At 37.1% G+C, this 23,164-nt stretch overlaps 1 protein-coding gene across 1 annotated transcript; it reads left to right on the plus strand.

The window, feature by feature from the left end:
- Window positions 1-225: 225 nt before the first annotated feature.
- On the plus strand, window positions 226-1,733 carry LOC131858448 (linamarin synthase 2-like). The gene is made up of 2 exons (XM_059211688.1): window positions 226-693; window positions 769-1,733. Exons 1-2 carry the CDS (start codon window positions 330-332, stop codon window positions 1,731-1,733), a joined length of 1,329 nt encoding a protein of 442 aa, XP_059067671.1. The 5' UTR covers window positions 226-329.
- Window positions 1,734-23,164: the final 21,431 nt, after the last annotated feature.

The following is a 23,164-nucleotide window of genomic DNA, read 5'->3' on the forward strand; positions in this document are numbered from 1 at the left end:
AATATCATTCTTAAGCACAACCACCGTTGCTTGATACAACATAAACTGATCCTGAAAAAATTCCTTGCTGTTTATAGCGATAACTTTTAACTTAATCTTATAGGTATACAAGAAATTTCATTTACACCTAACATTCTAGACACATAATACTTGTTGAAGTGTGTATATATATGAAGGCCGGGCTCAACTGATCTCAAGCAATTAGAAAGATGGGGATCAGTGGCCTGCACGCAGTGATTGTACCTTTCCCTGCGCAAGGCACCATCAATCCTCTCATTAATTTGGCCCAGTTGCTCTCTTCAAGAGGGGTTTTCATCACTTTCGTAAACATGGACTGGAGTCACAAGTGCATGTCTAAAGCAGCTCATAATGATGATGAGCCCACGTTTAAGTTTCTCACCATTCCAGATGGATTGCCGCCAGATCATGGTCGCCTCGCCAATCTTGCCGAGTACGTAATCGCAATGGAAAATCTTGGCCCTGTCTTGGAGCATCATTTGCTGAGCAGCTTATCAGACGGAAAAACTCCTCCCATCACCTGCATTATAACAGAAAATTTCATGTCCTGCACTCACCAAGTGGCCAAAAAACTGGGAGTGCCCCGAGTGATCTTCTGGACATTGTGCGCTGCCTCTTCTATTGCTCAGTGCAACGCCAACCTTCTCCTCTCCCGCGGACATATTCCTGTCAAAGGTATAAATTCTATACCACTGAGGCTTCCTCAATTTTATTTTGATTGCTCAAAATATTTGTCATAACTGATTGCAGTGGAGGAGTCGAAGAGGGCGGACAAAATGATCACTTGTTTGCCCGGGAATCTTCCACCTCTGTTACCGAGCGATCTGTTCTCTTTCTACCGTGCTACCGACACATCGGGCGTTATATTCCAGTGGGCCCTGCGTGAGTCCCAATTCCAAAGCAAGGCAGACTATGTGCTGGCCAACACGTTCGATGAGCTGGAACCCCCTGAGACGGTAAGCGCACTGTCCTGTAATGGCTGCCCTGCTTTGGCAGTAGGGCCTGTCTTTCTTCCCAATTTTCTGGAAGGAAGAGATTTGAACAGGCGTGGGAGTTTGCTGGAGCAGGACGAGAGCTGTCTGAAATGGCTCGATGCCCAAGACCCGGTTTCTGTGATATACGTTTCCTTCGGCAGCATCGCTGTCAAATCAAATGAACAGCTGGAGGAACTAGCAATCGGATTGGAGAAAAGCCAACACCCCTTTCTTTGGGTGTTACGAATGGATATTGCGGGAGGCATGCCTGCAACTCTGCCGGAGGGTTTCGAAGAGAGGACAAAAGATCGGGGACTGATTGTGAAATGGGCGCCTCAGGTGAAAGTTCTGTCTCATCCTTCCGTAGGAGGGCTCATCAGCCATTGCGGGTGGAACTCGTGTTTGGAGAGCATGAGCATGGGTATTCCCATTCTTGGATGGCCCTATTTCTGTGATCAGTTTCTGGACTGCCGCTTCTGCAAGGATGTGTGGAAGATTGGCATTGACTTGGAAGCTGTGGACGTTGATGAAAATCTGGTGATCAAAAGGGAGGAGATTGAGAAAGGCGTGAGGAGACCGATGGAGGGTAAGGAAGCGAAGGAGCTGAGAAAAAGGGGCATGGAGTTGAAGGGGGCGGCATTTAAAGCTGTTGGGCAGGGAGGTTCTTCTTTTACGAATTTGAACAGGTTTATTCATGACATGACACAACTTTCCAAATCGGCTTCTGTTAAAACGGCGTAGCCCCAAAGCATTCTATCCATCTCCTAATTTCTTACAATCTTCTCCGTCGATAAAAAAAATAGGTTTATAAAGCACCCACCTTCGCCCTTGGCATTTCATCATTCATCTATCAATTCAACAGACGATTTATTAAATGATCTGTACTGGCTATTGTATTTTGGTACAGTACGGCTGTATCATTTCTAAATAGGACCAGAATTGTCTAGACATCTTTCAATAGTGGTTCCATTTGAATGCTGGACAACGTGGACTACTACTCATAAATTCTATTGGATCTAAAAAGGTTTTATACATTTTTCTTATTTAGGGGATCATCATTTTAAAGATACCTATTTTAGAGCCAACAAATTTCTTTTTATTAATCTCACTTGGTTGTTTTTTATTAGGAAAAAATAGGTTTTGAAGGGGCCCCGAGTGCAATGAGCTACAAATTAAAAAGAACATACAGCCAAACAACAACTCAACAACAAGACAAAAAAAAACAAAAAACTAGACCCCTAAAACAATAGGAAAGCAAAGAAAAAAAAAACTAACAGAGATTCTTCAGGGCTACAACAACGTTAGCTTCCATATGATCAAGATTCTTAGCCAAGTTCATCAAATCATGCAATACAATCTTTGCTTGCTCCCTAATCTTCTTGATATGCCCACAGGCTCATGTTGATGGACCACCACTGTGACCCCTTGTTAGCTTCCCCTTCTCCGCCAAGTCTAGATCAATAACAATATCTCACATAGACATCATTACCTACACATTTTGCCAATGATTCACAAGGGTTTTGATCCCCTCCACACTAGTGTCAATTGTGCAATAACTCTTGTTAACCAAATTAGACAGGTTATCATCAATTTGCTTCATCTTGGCTTCAAGAACCCCTACCCTACCTTCATAGTCAATTTTAAGGAGAGCAATATCTTTGGCCATATTTTCTAGGATAGAAAGAATTCTAGTATTTTTCTCATCAGAAATCACATTGTTTACACAAGCCTTAGAGGCTGCTTCGTCATCTCTCTGTTCCAAATTAGCCATCTTACTTTTAATGGACAAAAACTTGAGATTAATTTAATTTATTTCTAGAAAAAACTATTTTTAAATCCAAAACTAGCACACAACAACATCCCTAGTGTTGGTGTAAATAATTATTCATCTTGGATATTATTACACTTACTTAAGTTAACTTAGGATAATGCATCTCTTCGTAGTTTGGATTTGAGACACTTAGGGAAGTGTGCACATAGGGATAGAGTTTGTAGGAGAAATTCCACCTTTTGTGGTCTTATTTTGCTGTTACACTCCACATTCGGTTGGTCATCCACCTCTTGTGGAATATTATATTATTTCTCCTACCTACCCTTAGTATTTTTTACCTACTCTTGTTTCTCATTGAGCCACATGTCATATTTGTGTGCTCATACATCCATATGGCCTTGCCTATATAAGCAAGCCTCTATTCATTGTATTGGTGAATCCAGTTGATCATTTGCATATTGATGAGAATACAGTTTGTTCTTGTCATTCTATTGTCTCTTTTATGCTTTTCATTGTGCCCTTGATCTTGGCAAAATCCTGCATGGTATCAGAGCCATTGGGGCTTCATTGCTTTGTCTTGAAGAGGCATTATTGTGACGTCAAGAAGAAAATCTGAGGAGCAGCATCTTTTGGAGACGTCCTAGACCAGATCCGACCTCGCCATTGCGTTCAGAAGGTCATTTCCATGAATTTTGGTTATAAAGTCGACCTATTTTGGTGAGAAATTTTTTTTCCCCATTTTGGCTATTATCGTACGGATTTCAAAAAAAATTTATTTTTCGAAAAAACAATTTATTTTCTGAAAAATTTCAAAAAAAAAAAATTAAAAAAATTTAAAAAAATAAAAAATATTGTTTTTTCCGGGGGGTCCACAGACCCCCCACCCTGTAACTCGATACCCGCAGGCCTCCGCTACCCACCAGAAACACTCCCGTCGGTCCAACCTCCCATCTCCGGTTCCTTGCCGACTGCTCCCGTCCTCAGCTTGCCTTCCCCGGCTCCGGTTCCCGCGCTGAAAGTTTCCTCTCATGTCAGCCATCACCTCCGGCCGACCATCGACTCTGACCTCTGACTCTCTGCACCGGTCGATCCCGTCGGTAGGCCCGAGCTCCGCTCCAGGATGTCCACCGATGGTCTACAACTCTCGCCGGCACCCAGCTTCCGTCATTTCATGCAGACCCACATCAGCGTACGGTGTGACACGGCAGATTCCACGTGTCCCGCCACCTCATCCACACGTGGCACTATTTCATTTGCCTCAACGACACGTTGGCATCCGTACTTCCATGTAGGTTGCCACACAGGAACGCCATATCAAATCCTCCGTACAGCTGAGTCATCACTGCCACGTGTCCATACAGACCAACCTCAATCTGCCATGTCACTCTCCGTATGATACGGCCTTCAAATTTAATCGGGTGATTTGTTGATGTCAGTACACATCAGCAGGGTTTTTAAATTTTTGGACCCCCCTCTCATTTGCATTTCTGATTTTGCAGTTCAACTTCAGACGATGATATCTTGCTCATTTTTGCTCCTTTTTTGGAGCAATTTTTTTCGAAATGGGCTAGAATTTCGTGCTCTCCGCAGTGGTGAAGAAATTTTTTTATTTTGATGCATGGATTTTTCAGAAAATGCAGTTTTTGGTGACTATACCTAAGTAATCCCAGTTTTTGCAACTTCAGAGGCTTCGTTTAGGGTCATACGACCTCCTTTTCAAGTGTCATTTTTTTTGAAAGTGCGTATTTTTTCATCTACTTTCACTTAATGCTATCAGATTGATGCCATTGTAAGTAGAAATTGTACTTTCAGATTTTGGCCATTTTTGGCTCTCTTGGTACTTGTATATTTGCTTGAATCTCAGTTAGATTCATTGCACTATTGATTGAAGTCTCTTGTATCTCATTTGAGAAGTTGTAAAATTTGCATCATAAGTCCACTTTGCCTTGTTTTGCAATTGGCTCATTGTAATCGCACTAAGTATAAAGTGCCAAAATCATCACTTTGAGGGGGGTACTTTGATTGATTGAATTTGGGAGGGTGTCTCTAGTGCTCTTGTTCACTTGTGTTCTTTCTTTTGCTGCTATGGGTTCTCCTAAGTTTCCTCTCTTAACTCCACATAATTATGCTACTTGGAAAATTGATGCTTGGAGTAAACTTATGGAAAAAGGACTCACTCATTACATTGATGGAACTATTGTTGCTCCCGCTGATCCTAAGGTTGATCCAGTTGGTCACTTGGATTGGCTCACTAAAAATATCATGGCAATTGGTATCTTAAGAAAGTATGTATCAAAGGATCTCATTTTTCATATTGAGAAGTGTACTCTAATCAAGGATGCTTGGCAAAAGTTTCAAGACTTGTATGGTCAAGTTGATGAGATTAGGGGATATCAAATTGATAGTGATCTCACCATGTTAGATCTCAAGAACTTTGATACTATACAAGATTATGTCACTAAGGCAAATGAGTTGAGGGCACAACTCAAAGATTGTGGCATTGATAAAAAGGATACTCAATTGATATTCAACTTGATGGGCAAGCTTCCACAAGAATATGCAACATTTGTTTCTAGTTTCCAAACCCATAGGATAACAATGGGTTCAAGCTACAAAATGCCTACATTTGATGCTTTCAATGAAATGTTGATGATGGAACAAACTAAGTTGATAAGCATGGGCATTCTTAAGGCTTCTAAGTCTCAAGCATTAGTGGCAAATCAAGGGAACAAAGGAAATCAAGGAAAGGACAACTCAAACAAGAAGAAATGGCAATCAAAGCCTAAGGAAAAAGCACCATCTTCTCCAAAACAAGGAGATTCATCCTCTTCCAAGAGAGATAATTCACCAAAGACGGAGAGACCTACTTGTGCTTATTGTAAAAATATTGGTCATGAGGAGCATCATTGCCATTCTAAGAAGATTGATGAGCTCACACATATCATCAAAAAGCAAAACATTGATTTGCCTAAAGTCTACAAGAAGGATGATTCATCAACTTCCACTTCCTCACATTCAAAAGGAAAAGGGCAAGCATTCATGGCTTCTACAACTGGGAAGACTCACTCTTTTGGAACAAGAAAAGGAAAAGCTCTATGTGCTACTATTAGTCATAATTCAGAGAGATGGCTTCTAGATTCAGGGGCTTCTCATCATATGGCATCTTCATAGTCTATGTTCTCTACATTTGAGCCTTGCACCATGCCACAGATTTTGATGGGAAATCATACATACATGGATGTGATTGGGAAAGGATCTATTGACATTGGGGATAACTCCTTCAATGATGTGTTGTGTGTACCCCACTTGACAAACAATCTCCTTTCTATCTATCAAATCACACATGGCACAACTAAGAGAGTTGTGGAGTTCACACCTGAGTCAATTTTCATTAGAGACTTGGAGACTAGAGCTATCATTGCGACTGGGGTGGTTGATCATGCATCTCAATTATACTCCTTTTCAGATTTTGTTGATGATGATGATTTCACATTTGATGATTCTACACATGATGATCACACTTCTTGTGATGGTTTAGATTTTGAGGAGAACTTTGGACACTTGAACATGGGGATTCTCACATGTGAACCCATTCTTGAGTCTTGTATTTCATCTCCTCATATTGATATCACATCACCTATTGCACCCGATGATGTGGATAGTGTGATAGTTTTGCCTTCATATGATTCAGTGCAACAGGATATTCATTGTCTTCTAGCTTTAGATCCATGGGATGATTACTTGACAGATATTGCAGGTTTGTTTGTGGAATCCTACATTGCAGATTTGGGAGACATCATTGATGACATTCATCTTCTCTTTGATGAAGGTGATCCTTCTTCGATTGTCGCGAGGGAATACTCTGACCCTCTTGTTCATTCTCTACATGATCATTCTTTCGAGGTTGACATGACTGTGGATACTTATGTATAGTAGTTAGAGGAGGTCTCTTTATTTTTTGAGGAGACATGTGAGTCTTTGGGACATGTTCTACATCCATCTCCACTAGATCTTGGAGTGCCTTTTTCAGTAGTGTGGCACAGTTTACCACCATTGGAGGGGGTATCTTTCAGCATTGACATGGGGACACTTGAGCAGTTTTCAGAGATTCCATTCATTATGAGTTTTCTTCATACATCTTCCCTTCATGATTGGGGAGACTTCATGAATACACCTTTGGTTTTGTTTCTTCCTAAGGGGAGGAATGTTGTTCGACGTTCATGGAGCAGTTTCTTCATAGATCGAGTTTCTATCATTGGTGCAGATTCCACATTGAGGGGGGGCTTCCTAGCTTCTCTTCTTCTCTCATATGAGAGGGACTTTTTCCTCACATGGGGTTTTGTCCTTCACATACTTCTACGAGAGTTCTTTGTATCTAGTTTTTCATCTCTCTTTTGGGGAAGGTTTTTTCCCATTGGATTTTTCTCTCTTTCCCCACTTTGTGAGAGATTTCATTGCATTGGTTTTCATGCATTTGCATTTGTACATGGGTACCTAACATGGCCTAGTAGCCGGGACCCATCTTGCATTGCTTAGTTGCATTGTTGACTTAAGTGCATTCGCCTAAGTTGCACTTAAGGGGGGGTGTTGGTGTAAATAATTATTCATCTTGGATATTATTACACTTACTTAAGTTAACTTAGGATAATGCATCTCTTTGTAGTTTGGATTTGAGACACTTAGGGAAGTGTGCACATAGGGATAGAGCTTGTAGGAGAAATTCCACCTTTTGTGGTCTTATTTTGCTGTTACACTCCACATTCAGTGGGTCATCCACCTCTTGTGGAATATTATATTATTTCTCCTACCTACCCTTAGTATTTCTTACCTACCCTTGTTTCTCATTGAGCCACATGTCATATTTGTGTGCTCATACATCCATATGGCCTTGCCTATATAAGCAAGCCTCTATTCATTGTATTAGTGAATCCAGTTGATCATTTGCATATTGATGAGAATACAGTTTGTTCTTGTCATTCTATTATCTCTTTTATGCTTTTCATAGTGCCCTTGATCTTGGCAAAATCCTACACCTAGCAATGCCATAAGATCGGGTAGGTTCTCAAGATCACACTCAAGGAAGGGGGGAACCTTAAGAAAATCCTTGAGAAAGAGAGGGTGATTAGCTCTATCATCATCAACACAATTAGATAATGGAGGGGAAGGGGCCGCTCCTAAGGAAACTCCCCCCCACCCATAAGATTGGCCTCTTCATCCATGTTCTGACTATCGCCAGCATCCTTAGCATCTGACTCCACATTAGCTAGACTAGGAGAGTCATACTTCACCTTCTTTCTCTTCACAAATATCCCTTTGTCATCCCTAAGAGGGTGGTTCTCCTTTTTTCTCCTTCAAGATAATGTTTTTCTTCGATGAAGCCCCATCCCTTATTTCTTAGTCAACATACTCTAAATCATCCTCTTCCTCCCCAGAATCTATCTTTATTTCCTCCTCAAACCTTGTATTTTCTAATAGCAAATGGGGGGAATCCTTCCTTTTCCCCTTAAGGGGAGATACAATTTCTTTAATGTGCTCCATAGTTAGTTGAATCAAGGTCTCATGAAAAAAAGGGTTACCCTATTTCTTATTGTGCTCCTTAATATTGGCAGGGACAAAAGAAGATAGAAAGGGAACGAAACCAAGAGCTTTTGCCTAAAGTGATTGAGTAATGAAAAATGATAGCAATAGATAGTGGTAAGCTACCCATACCCATCCAAAGGGGTTTAAGAGAGTCTACCTAGTAGCCACCATTCTAATTTTTTACATGGTTCAATCCTTCCTTGCATTTGAAAAAAGTATTCACCATAGACTCAAAGGATTTTCTATCCTTGATTATTTTTCCATCCATTGGGAGCCCAATAACCTCTACACCAATTCCTTTGTGACCTCCAAACATTTGTTTCCAATGCAAATTTTCCTATCCTCCCACCCTTTGTAGAAGAGCCTAATCACATTGGGGTTGTATCCATGAAGATTCTCTAGATATGGCATAACCCCACATTTACTCAAAATCCTCCAAATTTCCTTATTTCTATGAATGTCATCATAGGAAATGGGTTCCTGCCGATGCCTCTCACAACCCATGATGGAGCCCACAAACTAAATATCAAAGAAATTCCTACCCCACAATAGACCCCCGAATGGCATAGTCACAAACATAGCTCCCAAAACTCCATAAAAAAAGACACTCTGAAAACTAGGAAACTAGGACTAAAAATCACCCACAATCTATGTGGAAATGATAAATTGATAAGCACCAGAGACAAAAATTGCCTAGCTGTCATCATTAAAACACCTCAAAAAATCAATATAGGAAAGGGCGAAAAACATAAACACCCTCACATACCAAGAAAGGTTAACCCCCATGAATAATTCCAAGCTTAATTATCTCCTCAACATTAGGAGGAAGAGGGTCAATTCCATTCCAAGAGAAACCCTCACACTGTAGCACACCAATATTTGCAAAATCATCCACAGGGGAATTACCTTCCCCAAGGATATGAGATATATGCCCATTATCAAAATCCTTGATAAGGTTTAAGGCATCCTTCAATGGTCCAACTTGGGGTATGAGAGCCCTTTAAAAATTTAATTATGTTGATCGAATCATCCTCAATCCAAACCTTTTGGAAGCCAAGATCATGCACTAGTTTGATGGCATAAAGAAGAGCTAAGGCTTCGACCATGTGATTTGACCTAATTTCCAAAGGGAGTGCCACTATCAAAATAAGCCTGGCATAATCATCTCTCAACACCTCCCACAACCAGTTGGTCCAAGATTCCCCTTAGCCTCCCCATCAAAATTAACCTTCTTCCAACAAGAAAAAGGAGTCCACCACTTAAACATTAATTGTAGATGATTTCACCTTTCCCTCCAATCTAGAAATGTCAAAAATCCAATCACCAATTAATAGTAGCCTACTAATAAGAAGCATTAACATACATAGGGGGCAAGGAAGAAGTGACCCCTTAACCCCAATTTGAATTTTTGTTTTTAAAGCTCTGTAAATCTTATTAAATACCGTCTTATTAAATACCACCTTAGGAGGAAGAAGAGCATCCCTAAAAATCCGATTGTTTCTCTCCTTCTCCATTCCCTAAGCCACATGAGGCATAGTCAACAACCAAAAGAAAGAAAATGACGAATTCAAAGGAGGAGAGTACAACTAAGACCACATCTCCCCCAACAAAGGAGGGGAAGACTCAATTCAAATTTGAGCTAGCCAAAATAAGAGACCAAACTTCTGTGGTAAAACAACGATCCAATGAAAGATGATTAACACTCTCCATCTACATTACAACAAAAGGAGCATCTATTTGCAAGAAGAAAATCTCACTTACAAAGGTTATCCAAGGTAAGAATGTTATTTTGAATCATGAGCAAAAAAATATGTTAATTCTAGGAATCAATTTGGAGTTCCAAACCGAAGCCCACAAAGGATGGGGCGTCATAAGCTAACAGAGCAAAAAAAAAAGGCCGAAGCAGCTAAAAATAAACTAGAGGGGGACAATCCCCTAATAATACGATCTTGAAAAGCCAACATAGGAATATGTTGGAAGCTCAAAATAAACTGAAGGTCAACCAGACCCCGATCAATCACTATAAGGTTCCTCCATCTACCATTAGTGAAGTAATTGCTACCTTATCACCAAAATGAGCCGAACATGCCTCCCTAAAATAGTCAAAAAGTGGGGATCCTAGAGAGAGAGGAATCCCCAATCCACCAGTCATCCTAAAACTACATGCTCCATCCATCCCCCAAAATCCATCTAATACGTGTGGAAGATTGGCATTGACTTGGAAGGCGTGGACGTTGACGAAAATCTGGTAATCAAAAGGGAGGAGATTGAGAAAGGCGTGATGAGACTGATGGAGGGTCCCCAAGCGCAGGAGCTGAGAAAAAGGGGCATGGAGTTGAAGGAGGCAGCATTTAAAGCTGTTGGGCAGGGAGGTTCTTCTTTTACGAATTTGAACAGGTTTATTCATGACATGACACAACTTTCCAAATCGGCTTCTGTTAAAATGGCGTAGCCGCCAAAGTATTCTGTCCCTCATCGATCACTATTATTACCATCTTTCGATTCCATACAATCTTCTCCGTTAATAAATAAATAAAAAATAGATTTATAAGGCACCCCCTTCCGCCCTTATCATTCCAACATTCGTCTATCAATTCAACCAGGCGATTTATTAAATGGTCTGTACTGGCTATTGTATTTTTCTATATCATTTCTAAATAAACAAGAATTGTGTCGACATCTTTCAATCATGGTTCCATTTTAATGCTGGAGTGTGTCCAGGGCGATAATTGTAATAACTGCCGTTTATTGGCTATTATCTTTGTAAACATGTTATCAGATTCAGATATGATATATGCTTTCTACACTGATATTGTTTAGCGAACTGTATTACCTTTTGTCTGCCGTATATTTTTTCGGCGAAATTAAGCTGATTGATTTAAGAGAGCTTGGAGTTCATTCCAGGGAGCTAAGACTGAGTTACCTATTTGAGCTTCTTCAGACAATTTACTTCTTGATTATGAACGTTTCTCAAAATGAATGTAGGGATGGTACTTTGTGATAAATGTGTTGCCATCACGTCACTTTCATGTCTTTAATTTCTTGCCAATTCCATAATTATCTACGCACCATTCTCTTTTTCCTCGTCTAGCTAACCCTAAATTTGTTGGTCGTATGTCCACAGTGAGTTTTTTTACAAATATAATTAAAATCTTAATAATATTATAAGATATGGAAAAGGGATGATTTTAGGGTAACTTTTAAAAAATAATTATATAAAAGTTTTGTGGGAATATCAAATTTAATTATTAGGATTAGCAATGTCATCAAACCGATTAAAGATGTTTGCCATTGAGTAAAATTAAGATCTAGTTTTAAAGATTTAGATTCATTTTTATAGGAATTCATTTTTTTTTTTTTTAATAGGAATACACATAGTTCACTTTGTAAATACATCTACATTAAGTATAATAATGGAATTTAAGGTTAAGAAAAGCTTATACAAAAGTAAGATATGTAAACATAAAGGTCTTCAAAATTTTAACAATATGAGTTGTGTCAAGAAGGTTTGGACTTCCAATTTAAGGTCCATTTGGGTCTTCCATTTGTCTTTACTTCATCAATAACCATCTCTCAAGGGGATACTAATGCACCTATACATCAACCAAAAATAACTACCCTTAATCTTAATATCTTTCTTTTGATAGTTCTATTTATTTTGTAAATGTTGTGAACTTCATGTATAGATAGCATATTATCAATCATTATTTATATTTTCTTCATTGTTGCTACTTACATCCCTTACCACACAATCAAATTTTAGTTTAGTTGTTACCACTAGTTGCATCCCCTTTTATAAGGAAACCAAATTTACAATGACAAGCTTTCTTTGTGGACTATTACTCATAAATTCTGTTGGATCTAAAAAGGTTTTCTACATTTTTCTTATTTAGAGGATGATCATTATATAGATACCAATTTTAGAGCCAACAATTTTTTTTATGAATCTCACTTGGTTGTTTTTTATTAAGGAAAAAATAGGTTTTGAAGGGGCCTTGAAACCCTAAGTATAATGAGCTACAAACATAAAAACATACAACCAAACAACAACTCAGCAACACAAAAATACCAAAAACCAAACCCCTAAAACAACAAATAAGAAAAGGAAAACAAAAAACCTAATAGAGATTCTTTAGGGCTTCAACAACCTTAGCTTCCATCTAATCAAGATTTTGAGCCAAGTTCATTAGATCATGCAATTCAATATTCGCTTGCTCCCTAGTCTCCCTAGTCTTCTTGATATGCCGATAGGTTTGCACTGATGGAATGCCACTGTCACCCCTTGTTAGCTTACCCTTCTCCACCAAGTCTAGATCAATAACAATATTTCCCCTAGACATCATTATGTACACATTCTGCTAGGGGTTTACAAAGGTTTTGATTCCCTTCATGCTGGTGTGAATTATGCAATAACTCATGTTAACTAGATTAGATAAGTTATCATCATTTTGATTCATCTTAGCTTCAAGAACACTTAGCCTACCTTCATAGTCATTTTTAAGGAGAGCAACATTTTTTGCCACATTTTCTAGGATAGAGAGCATTCTGGTATTTTTTTCATAAGAAATAATATTGTCCACACGAGCCTCAGAGGATACTTAGCCATCTCCCTATTCTAAAGGAGGTATCTTACTTTTAATGGACCATAAATTGATATTAATTTGATTTATTTCTAGAAAAAACCATTTAAAATCCTAAAGTAGTCCACAACAACATCCCTAGCAATGCCCAAAAGATCAAGTAGGTTCTCAAGATGAGACCTAATGAAGGGGGGATCCTTAAGAAAATCCTTGAGAAAGGAAGGGTGATTAGCTTTGTCCTCATCAACACAATTAGATAATGGAGGGGAAGGGGCCACTCTAAAAAGTCATTCCCCTCCACCCATAAGATTGGCCCCTTCATCCATAAAATTTGCCCCTCCCATGTTTTGATTATCACCAGTCTCCTCAACATCTAACTCCACATTAGCTTAGACTAGGAGAGTCATGCCTCACCCTCTTTCACTCCACAAATCTCCCTTTCTCATCCCTAAGAGGGTGGTTCTCCTTTTTTGTTCCTTCAAGACAATGTTCTGCTCCGATGAAGCCCCATCCCCTATTTCCTAGTTAGCATCCTCTAAATCATCCTCTCCCTCCCTAAAACCTATCTCCATATCTTCCTCAGACACTATATTTTTTTATTGCAAAGGGGAAGAGCCCTGCCTTTTTCCCTTAAGGAAAGAAAAAAATTCTTTAAAGTGTTCCATATTTAGAAGAATTACTTTCCCTCATGAATAAAAGAGTTACTCTATTTCTTATTGTGCTCCTTTTATTTTCTAGGGATGAAAGAAGATTGAAAGGGAATGAAACCAAGAGCTTATACCTAAAGTGATAGAGTGATGAAAAATGATAGCCATATATAGTGGTAAAGTGCCAATCCAAAGTAAAATATTTCATAATAACCTTAACCACACTCGCCCATAGGGGTTTAAGAGAGTCTACCTAGTAGCCATAATTCAAATTTTTTACAAGCTTCATTCCTTCCTTGCATTTGAAAAAAGTATTCACCATAGATTTAAAGGATTTTCTATCCTTGAAATTTGTTTTCCATCCATTGGAAGCCTAATAACCTCAGCCAATTCCTTTACGACCTCCAAACATTTGGTTACAATGCAAATATTCCTATCCTTCCACCTTTTGTAGAAAAGCTTAGTCACCTTGGGGATGTAGCCATGAAGACGCTCCAGATAGGTTGTAATGCCACCTTTAGTCAAAATCCTCCAAATTTCCTTATTTCTATGAATGTCATCATAGAAAATGGATTCCTATCGATGCTTCTCACTACCCATGATGGAGCCCACAAACCAAATATCAGAGAAATGTTTGCCCCACAACTAACTCCCCAATAGCACTATCACAAACATAGCCCTCCAAACTCTACAAAACAAGACACTCTAAAAACTAGGAAACTAGTTATAAAAATCACCCACAATCTATGTGGAAATGTTGAATTGATAAGCACCAAGGACAAAATTACCCAGTTGTCATCATAAAAGCATCTCAAAAAATCAATAAAGGAAAGGGTGAAAAACATAAACACCCTCACACACAAAGAAAGGTTAACCCCCTTCAATAATTTCAAGTTTAATTATGTTGTCAACACTAGGAGGAAGAGGGTTAATTCCATTCCAATAGAAACCCTCACACCACAACACACCAATATTTATAAAAGCATCCACAAGGGAATTAGCTTCCCTAAGGATATGAGATATATGAAAATTATCAAAATATTTGATAAGGTTTAAGGCATCCTTTATTAAAGCTTCAATGGTCCAACTCTTGGTATGAGATCCTTTTAAACAATTAATTATGTTGAGAAAATCACCCTCAATCCAAATATTTCTGAAGCCAAGATCATGCACTAGTTTGATGGCATAAAGAACAACTAAGGCTTTAGCCATGTGGTTTTACCTAATTCCCTAAGTGAGTTCCACTATTGAAATAAGCCTAGCATAATCATCTTTCAACAACCCCTACAACCAGTTGGCCGAGGATTCCCCTTAGCTGCCCCATCAAAATTAACCTTCACCCACCTAGATAGAGTCAACCACTTAAACATTAGTTCTAGAGGATTTCACCATTCCCATTGATCTATAAATATAAAAATCCAACCCCCAATTAATAGCAACCTATTGATAAGAAGCATTAACATACACAGGGGGCAATGAAGAAGTGACCTCTTGAACCCCAATCCAAAAATATTTCTTTAAAGATCTACAAATCTTATCAAATACCACCTTAGGAGGATGAAGAGCATCCCTAAAAATTTGATTGTTTCTCTCCTTCTAGATTCCTCGAGCCATCTGAAGCATAGTCAACGACCAAAAGAAAGAAAATGCTGAATTCAAACAAGGAGAGTACAACTAAGACCACATCTCCCCAACAGAGGAGGGGAAGACCCAATTCAAATTTGAGTTAGCCAAAATAAGAGACCAAGCTTCTCTAGTAGAACAATAGTCTACTAAAAGATGATTAACACTCTCCATCTACATACAACAAAAGGAGCATCTATTTGAAAGAAAAAAATCCCACATACAAAGGTTATCCAAGGTAATAATCTTATCTTGAATTATGAGAAAAAAAAAAGATGTTAATTTAAGGAATCAATTTGGAGTTCCAAATTGAAGCCCACGGAGGATGGGGAATCATAGGCTAATAAAGAAAATAAAAGGCCGAAGAAGCTAAACACAAACTAGAGGGGGACAATCCCCTAATAATACGATGTTGAAAAGCCAACAAAGGAATATGTTGGAAGCTCAAAATAGGATGAAGGTTAAGAATACCCTGATAAATCATAATATGGTCTCTCCATCTACCATTAGTGAATTAATTTGCCAACTTATCAACCAAACAAGCCTCCCTAAATAGTCAAAAAGTGGAGATCTTAGAGACAAAGAAATCCCCAATCCGCCAATCACCCCAAAAATACATGCTCCATCCATCCTCCAAAATCCATCTAATAACTTTTGAGAGAATGTGTTTGGTCTTAATCAAATTATTCCACATCATTGAGCCATTGGGGAAAGAAAAAGTTTCTATAAGATTCCCAAACTAGGTAGAGCTTGGGCACATTTACTCCTAACAATCTTGCACCACTCCAAATAAATAGAGGAAAGTCTCCACAATTACTTGGCTAACAAATAAATATTGAAGTCCTTAAACTTTATGATACACAAGCCACCAAATTTATTAGGCAACCAAGCGAATATTTTTTTTTTCCTTTTGTGCTAGGCTAGAGGAAGTGTTTCTGAATATTTTTAATCCTTTCTAAAAAAAATTGAGGGAATTTTGAAAAGAGTCATAGCATACACCAGAAGATTCTAGAGGGATGCCTTGATCAATTACAATTTACTCTCTTGACTAAGAAGTGTGCCTTTCCAACCAACAAGTTTCGAATTGAAGCTATCAATCAACCAAAAAGAATCAAAGACCATATTACTACAGAGACGAAGACCAAGATAAGTAGTTGGAATATCCTCAATTTTACACCCCCAAATATCAACAATTTTCGTCTATCTAGGAATAGGAGTATTAAAGAAGAACAAGGAGCTCTTCTGAAAACTAACTTTTTGACTTGAAATAGACTCATACTTAACCAAGATAAACTTAAAAGATCCCACTTCTCTAATAGAAGAGTCTCCCAAAATCAAATTCTCAAAAAAAAAAATTTGATGCAAGCCAAATAGATTAGAGGAAGAAGGAGATAGACCCCTCAACAAACCATCAACCACAACTTTATTAATGAACCGACTCAAGGCTTAAAAAATAATAATAAAAACAAAGGGGGAAATTGGATCCCCTTGTCTAATAGCCTTGTAACTCTTGAAAAAATAGGAAGGGGAGCCATTAATGATCATTGAAATGGCAGGTAAGGAGATAAAATTCCAAACAATCTCCAAAAACTTGGCCCCGAACCCAAAGACTTTAAGAACTTTAAGAAGAAAACCTCAATTAATATTATCAATTCTTATTACATTTGAGAGAATGAATGTTCTCATGAACTATAGAAATAGAGTCCATGATTTCTCTCCCAGGAACAAAACTTTTTTTTTGAGGAGAGATAATTCTTGAGAGGACCAATTGTAGTCTCAAAGCCATAGTTAGCCCTCATGGTCTTAGGAACAAGATCAATAAAAGTGGTGTTAAGCTCCTTGAAAAGCCTTCTAGAACCAAAATTTTTTTCTTAATAGCATCACAAATATCTTTAGCAACGATCTCCTAGAATAATTGGAAAAACTGAAAAGGAAAACCATCCAGACCCAGGGCCTTGTTACTACACTTTTTATTGGGTTATTTTTGAATTATTTTCTCATTTTAATTATTTTAATTAAATACCTTCATTTTTCAATTATCAAGCATTTATTTATTTTGATGTCTCTTGTTCTAAAATTCTTAGAGAGTACTTTCCTATCTATACTTTGGAATTTCTATAGGATGTCCATGAAGAGCCCTAGAATAATCTCCCTTCTTCTAAAAAACATTAATTTTAACATTGGTTGAGCATGACTTTAAGAAATAACAACAAAAACATAATTCCCCATATCAAGGCTAACACTAGGTCTAGAGTAGATCAATTTCAAGCAACTCCTCAAGAGGAAGGCAATAAAGAGGGTTAGCATGATGACAATGTTGAAGAAATAGTAATTGCAACCATTCCTTCAAATTTATCCCCAAAACTAGGAGAAAAATCCAAAATAAATCTAACATCTCATGAATAGTTCCATTACTTACCAAGCTTAGGGAAAAACCATACCAAAAGGAATGAATTTCCTTACTTCATATTCATTCACAAATATATCAATATCAACCACCATGGAATGCATTATAGCTAGTGTCTTTCCCCACCAAACCTATACTCAAATAAATGAAAATACTACAATGGACTATACCCAAATATTTGTTCGAGCAATGAAAACTCAAGTCACCCCAATCAATAATAGAATTAAATAATTAATTGAGATTGCCTACTCAATTTTCCCCCACCCCTTTTATTGGATGCTAATTGAAGCCCATATCACAACATCTTATCCACAACAAAGTATTCTAAAATTTATAAAGATGAGCCCTTGGCTCCATATATTATATAAAATGAGTCGATGGGTTTGAACTTAATTTGTTGAAGCACCAATTTAGAAATGTGGAGACCTAAATTTAAATCACAATAGGACATCTCATATGAAATTCTAAGTTGTGACTCTTTTTTTCTCAGAGTTGGCTTGTAATGTAGATGTGGTTTCTAAATAAGTGGATTTCTAAGTTGTGACTCTTTGTTCCCATTGATGGTTTCTAGTGTGATTGTTTGAAAGGATTTAATATTAGTTTCAATTGTGCTTGCAAGATCTTATATTGGTTTTAGGTTGATGATCATTTGAGAAAAATACTTGAAAACATTTAGTGAAAAGAAAGAATCACTCCAACTACTTCATCTAACATATCAACCAATAATATTTGATATATTAAAGTATTTGAAAACCTTTACAAATATATGTATGATTAATTAAACTGGCACTTGTAACAATATTATAATATTACCAAAAACCTAACTAGGAATTCTCTACAATGGTACAACCAACTTCCTATTACATAGTCAAACAAGAATTCTTATTAAATACTTTATTTAAAAGTTACAATAGCATGAATTGTCCAAATATAACTTAAGAGTCACTTTGTCAATGCCAAACAACTAGAATGTGAAACAAGCTTTGACTTCATCAAATAAAAAATTCCTAGAACATAAAAGTGACCGTACAATGAATGATGAAATTATATTTAATATACTTACAACAACCCTAGAATTTTTTGTATAATATAAAGTATAATATTTCTCCCACAAACAATTGGTGGATGCATCAAACTAAATCAAATGAAAAGATCACCTTAGATTCCATTTGGAACCAAAAGGAGTATTCACACAATCATACAAGATGAAATATAATAATTTCTTGATAAAATATTAAAAATCCATTTCACTCTATATCTTAGCCATAAGAATCCAATAACAAGTCATTGAATAAGGAATACAACTTGAGCACATGCAAAATAAGCATTGACCTAGAGGTGCTTATATTAATAGATGTGATATTCCTCCAATTTTTAACCATCATTTTCTTTTTTTCCTTTTTTTTGTGGCGGTGGGGAGTGGGGTGTGTTGTGTGGAAGGTGGGGAGGGGGGCATCATTCTAATTATGGTCATTCTCAAAATATTATTTATTTTCTATATAACTTAACATATTCATGCTTCCTTAAAAATAGCATTAATCATAACATAATGATCATAGAAAGATGGTAATAATTATGAAAATAATAATAGACCTCTAAAAATAAAAAAAATTGTGAATCCATCCATCAAGTTGATGACCATTCAAGTATCTACATTATCCTAATACTAGATCACTCTAAAAACACCAACCAATCATTTCCTCCACCCTTGGATAATTATTAAAACAAAAAATACTTCATATCAAACACTAAAGACAAGGTTATTCACATGTAGCGTATGATGCATATCATTAATTGTTGAAGGCATTAAAATGACATTAGGAAATAAGAATAAAGATAATGCAAATAGCTAATAAATTTTACCTCAAATTATCATGCTCTTCAAATAGAGCTGAAGTAAACTACACTCTTGGTCCACTTGATTTTCTCTTGTAAATGCTTGTTTTGATTAAGATAAAATAGGTTTTACAGGGACCCAAAACCCAGATCCAAAAAATAAGGTTGAACCAGTAGAAAACCATAATAGAAAAAGTAGTGAAATGGCAATAAAAACAAGGGAAACATCCCACAAAGCCCGACAAGAAAAGAAAAGAAAACCAGGCAAACTACTAAAAAACTAACATAGAACTAGCCAAGAGCTTTCATGAGCTCGGAATTCTTCTAGATTATATTTTTATTTATATTTCCTCAAGCTCCTCCATTATGAATCTCGTGGTGCCTTTCTTCTTGCTCCTACTTCTTGTCCTGGTGGAAGGTCCAGTTGACACCTACATATCTACACCTTATAGATTTAGGTCTCGACTCTTCTTTTTTTGACTTGGCAGTTGAGGGTGACAAACTGCTATGTAGTTGGGCTTTTTGAGTAGAGATTTTCTCATTCATGTTTTCAAGACCCTTCACACTGCTATTCATGGCCTCTTTACTAATTTCCACCAAACCCCTGAGTTTGCTCTTCAAATCATCCATCCCCTTCTCTAGATTGGCAATTCTAGCCTCATGCTTAGTTTTCAAAATCCTCACATCATCGATTATCTTTTGAATCATCTTTAGGAGCTTGTTAGTTTTGTTCGGCATCAGATTGTTTGTGAAAGTGTTGATTATATCTTTGATACCCTGTTTTAAAAAGAGGATTTCGCTAATAACCCAACAAAAACACTTCTCCTGGCAATTGGTTGAATTATCCAGGAGCACATCAATGTTCACCTCCTCACTTTTGTTATCTCTCGGGTCCACCTGGTCCACATTGATGGGAATATATAATTTGATCTCATCTTCCCCTTTACCTCTTCTCTCCACCTCTTTCCCCACTTTTTGGTTTTTAGAACTAGATTATGGCCTAGCTCCTAGGGATTGGAGGGAGGGGTCTTGAACTTTTTAGCAACAGGTCTAGGGAAGGTTTTCGTCCATGGGGCAATAATCTGGTTCATCAGGCACCTGAAGGTCCTACCAATCCATGGCCATTTCACCCAACTCTTTCTCATCAATTCCGGTGTATGACACCACTTGATAAATAGGGTTGTCTAAGGAAATAGGGTTATTATCAATCTTTTGGATAGGGGAGGGTTTGACCTCATGAACTTTGGCATATTCCATGACAAGGAGAATCAATCCCTCATGTAATATAGAGTTTTCATTATTTTTTACATGATTTGAGAGGCTATGCTACAAGCAAGAGAGTAAATAAAAAGGAAAATATTTCTTCCTATCATGGCTAAAATAATTTAAAATGGTGAAGTGATAGGAAAAAATACTAGCGTAATGGCCATCCAGAGTGATGTATCTCATTATAACCTCCACCATGTTTGCCCAGAGATTCAAGAGATCCTTTGTGTTGTAGCCCCCATCTACCATTTTCCTCACCCTATCCCTTTCACTTTGTTTGTAGAAGAACATAAATATCGCTTCTTTCGATGCCTTCTACTCTCTATAAAATTTTTTACCTTCCATTTTCACACCATTAATTTCAGCTATATGAAGGCCTCATCAACTTTGAATTCATCTCTAAAAGCACTGAGGAGGTCATTACTCCACCCCCTCATAAACTCATCTGTCATCTTAGGATCTTGACCATGCAATTTCATGAGGTAATGCACGAGACCAACATCCCATATTTCAGTCCATAACTCCTTATTTTGTTCCCATTTTTGGCACAAAGATGGCTCCATTCTATTTTTATCTCCCCCATTTTCAAATTGCCCTTGCAAATTTGGAGGTTCGCAATTTTAATCCCAAGATCAAACTAGGAAACACAAAACTAGGTGGCTGAGAACACTCTAGAAGCCCAATCTTTATTTCGATTCCACTTATTACAAAAAATGACTTTACTCATTTGGCACAGAATCATCATTAATATTCACCCGTTGGGAGTGAACAATATTTTTGACATCTCTTCGTGTCAATTCACAAAAGTGTATTGGGAATATTTACACTTCCATCCACCACTTAATTTTATCATGACCCACTCCTAAATTGGCTAGGTAATCCGTAGGCATATTGCCTTCCTGAAAAACATGGGTCATGCAGGTATTTTCTAGGTTGGAAATTTGGTGTAGGAGCACCTAACACAAAGGCACAAAAGGAGTCTATAAGAGGATAAAAATCAATTCATAAGTATATTCAATTAAATTTTCATTTGTAATGTCATTTTGAGTCAATATGAATCAATATGTAAGGCTAAAAGAGCCCATTGCAATGAGTTGTCCAAATTGTCCTAATAAGGTCTTGAATTAGTCATTTGGTAAAGTTTGTATAAAATAACCTTTGAGGGGTAAAATGGTGACAAAAATACATTATTATTCCATCCTTATATGTTTTTAAGGTTCTTGTGAAGGTTTAAAGTCATTTGAGTCAAAAGTTGTAAAAGTTGTAAAATGCAACTTTTCAAAAGTTGTAAAAAGACCAAAATGGGAAGTTGTATGGTCATACGAGGAAGTTGGGTAGTTGTAACTTCCATGTGAATATGAAAAGGCTATAAAACCTCTATAATGGTCATTCATAAGGCTATGTAAAAGTTGGAGAAGGAATTGGAAAGCATTGGAAACATTTTGGTATCATATTTTCATTGTTTCAATCTTGTGTTTTGTGGTCTTGAAAGTTTGTCCTCTTGTTTCTAGGCCTTGTGCGGCCATGTACAGCCTGGAAACAAGTGTATTTTTGTCATGATAGTGTATTATATTGAATAATATTTCCATTTCTTTTGGTTTGATTTGATTTCATGTATTTTTGAGAAAGTTATGAGAGTTTTGGTGAAAACCATTTGGAACTACCCAAAACCCTGATTCACGGTGACCAGTTTTGGAAAAATAATCATAAATTTGGATTTAACTATTGGATCTTTCTATAATGTTTAGGAAATTTTTATAACTAGCATATCGAGAATATGACTAGAGAGATTTTCCTTGTGATTAATATGTTAAGAGTTATTAATGAATGTTCATGACTGTAATTTCATGACAAGAATAGAGTAAATTTCATAGTTTGGGAAAATTCTTGGTTTTCATTTGCAAGAAATGAATAGATGAAGGGTTTAAATGATTCAGGTTTAATTCATGATATATGGATCTACAGTCATGATGGATTGATATCTATGGAGAAGATTCGATAATGATAATTTGATTGATGATTTTGTTGGGAAATATATGACAATGCCTCTAACATGTTGGAAGGTTTGTGTTGATGATTGAACTTCATGAATGATTTGAGGTTCTTGGTTGGATGATCATTATTCTTTGCATCAAAATTATTAGAAAACAATCTTGAATTAAATGCTTGATAGTCCACATGGTAGGCATCTTTTTGATCAAGCAATTGATAATATTTAGTGAATCACTTTCAAGCCACACCTTTTTATGCCCTTCATGGATAGCGAGTTGAAGCCCAATGTAGGTTGCACTTGTCTTTCAAATTATTGTTTCCTTAACTATGATATCAAATATAATGTATATTTAAGCACCATTTTCACCTAGGGAAAAATAGTTGCAAAAACATCTGCTATTATCACATTCATGAGCAACTTTGACACCACATTGTGAGAAATATTGTTTCATTGATTATTTCATTTAAGC

The sequence above is a fragment of the Cryptomeria japonica genome, chromosome 1 (assembly GCF_030272615.1).
Source record: "Cryptomeria japonica chromosome 1, Sugi_1.0, whole genome shotgun sequence".
In the NCBI taxonomy this organism is placed as follows: Eukaryota; Viridiplantae; Streptophyta; class Pinopsida; order Cupressales; family Cupressaceae; genus Cryptomeria; species Cryptomeria japonica.